We start from the raw sequence: 2009 nt of genomic DNA on the forward strand, positions 1-2009 counted from the left end.
TACTGTCATTAGTCATTAGAAAAATGCAATTCAAGAGAATTCCCTGGTGGTCCAGTGGTTAAGAGTTCATACTTCCACTGCAGGGGGCGCATGTTTGATCCCTGGTGTGAGAACTAAGATCCCACATGCCATTGCACTGTTTTTTTAGCTCCTTAAAAACAATATGATGATGCCTGGGGGAGGGGGTTGGCCACCTACATCTGCCTGTGCAGTGGCTCCCAGGAACTTTGCCTCCAGTGACACCTTGACCTCCTCGACCTCCTTGACCTCCATGGTAGAATCATCCTTATGGTCTGGGTCTGAAAAGCCAGGCCTGAGCCATAATGGAGGCCAAATGCCACACCGCTGGCTTCCGGTGCTGTGCATGGCTGCAGTGCCAGGGCACCTCGGTGCAACCATCAGGGTTTACATCCTGCTGAAGCATCCGACAGTGGAAGTCATTCAGTTCAAGTACATGCTGAAGCATCCGACAGTGGAAGTCATTCAGTTCAAGTACATGCTGAAGCAGGCCTTGACCCCTTCCTCAGGCCCATCAACTCCAAGGCCAAGGGGGCCACCAGCAGCTTCAAATTAGTTCCCAAGAACAAAAGGAAAATTCAGCCCAAGAAGACGTCCACCATGACAGCTCCCAGGGGATCCAGTGAGGCTGAGGAGAAGGGCCCCGAGAAACCAAGTGAGGCAAAGAAGGACCTTCCCAACCCAGTGAGGTGAAAGGAGGACTCAAGAAGCCAGCAGAGGTGAGGGCGCCTCCCTCCAAACCAGGAGTACCTAAGGAGAAGGCCCCCAGGAAAGGCAGCCAGACCAAAGACCAAGAGGGAAAATTGGGCAAGGCCAGGAAGGCCTCCCCACAACCAGTCAAGGCTACACAGGCCCCTCCCAGTGCCAACGAACCAGGCAGGAAATCAAAGGTCAAAGGCAGAAGGAGCCGCTGAGATGCCAAGGCCCACGGGAAAACAAAAGCTCAGAGTCGGAGTTCAAAACTCATGGTCACCAAGGTCAAGAATGGAGCTGCTTCCCCAGACAAAAAAAGAGGGAAGCCAAGGTCCTTAAAGAGGTCACTGTACAAGCAGCTGAGGAGGCCAAGAGCCAAGGCTACTGCTCCTCCTAAGGGCAGTAGGTCCAAGATGATGCTTGCATCACTGGCCAGGAAGATAGAGACCCCCAAGGGCCCAAGAAGGCCTGGCTTGCCCAGCAAGACCTCACTGTCCAAAGGGTCCAGTAAGAAGCAGAAGCCAAGAGCTAGAGGCCAGGGTGGAGAAACACTGAGATTCTGCTTGCATTTTTATTCCCTAACAAACCGCCATTCTACTTATTCTATTTAACCTATTTATCAATAAAGACTTTATCCCCCCAAAAAACAAGCATGGTGCTTAAGGTATGTTTTATGAATGAACGAATGAGTGAGTGAATGAACTAATGAATGAATAACATGTCATTCAGAGCAGCTTGATTCCTCTTGAAAACAGGTCCTTCATGTCAAAATGCTGAACAAAGTGAAAAATAACTCCTGAAATGGAAACCTTAGAGAGATGGACATTTTAAGTTTGAGGTTTTGTCTTATAAAAATGAACTATGGTAATTCTACTTTTAGCTTTCTGAGGAACCTCCATACTGTTTTCCATAAGATCCAGCAATCCCACTCCTGGGCATATATCCCCACACAACTATAATTCAAAAAGATGCATGCACCCATATGTTCATAGCAGCTCTATTCACAGTAGCCAAGACATGGAAGCAACCTAAATGTCCATGCACAGATGAAAGGATGTGGTACATATATGCAATGGAATACTACTCAACCATAAAAAAGAACAAAATAATGCCATTTGCAGCAACATGCATGCAACTAGAGATTATCATACTAAGTGAAGTGAGTCAGAAAGAGAAAAGAATATTAAAAAAGGAATGTATATGTAAAAATGAACTATGAATAAGACAGAAAAAAAATGTCCAGCTTCAGCTTCAAACATATTAATAAATAAGCTGTGACAATAAAGGCCATGTATGGC

At 46.5% G+C, this 2009-nt stretch overlaps 1 protein-coding gene across 1 annotated transcript; it reads left to right on the forward strand.

Moving 5' to 3' along the window:
- The first annotated feature begins 334 nt into the window (after window positions 1–334).
- LOC118881658 (histone H1.8-like) lies at window positions 335–1322 on the forward strand. The gene is given in 3 exon segments (XM_036826779.1): window positions 335–492; window positions 528–700; window positions 703–1322. Coding segments are annotated over 3 exon segments (951 nt in total).
- The last annotated feature ends 687 nt before the right edge of the window (window positions 1323–2009 follow it).

This window comes from Balaenoptera musculus, chromosome 15 (genome assembly GCF_009873245.2).
Source record: "Balaenoptera musculus isolate JJ_BM4_2016_0621 chromosome 15, mBalMus1.pri.v3, whole genome shotgun sequence".
In the NCBI taxonomy this organism is placed as follows: domain Eukaryota; kingdom Metazoa; phylum Chordata; class Mammalia; order Artiodactyla; family Balaenopteridae; genus Balaenoptera; species Balaenoptera musculus.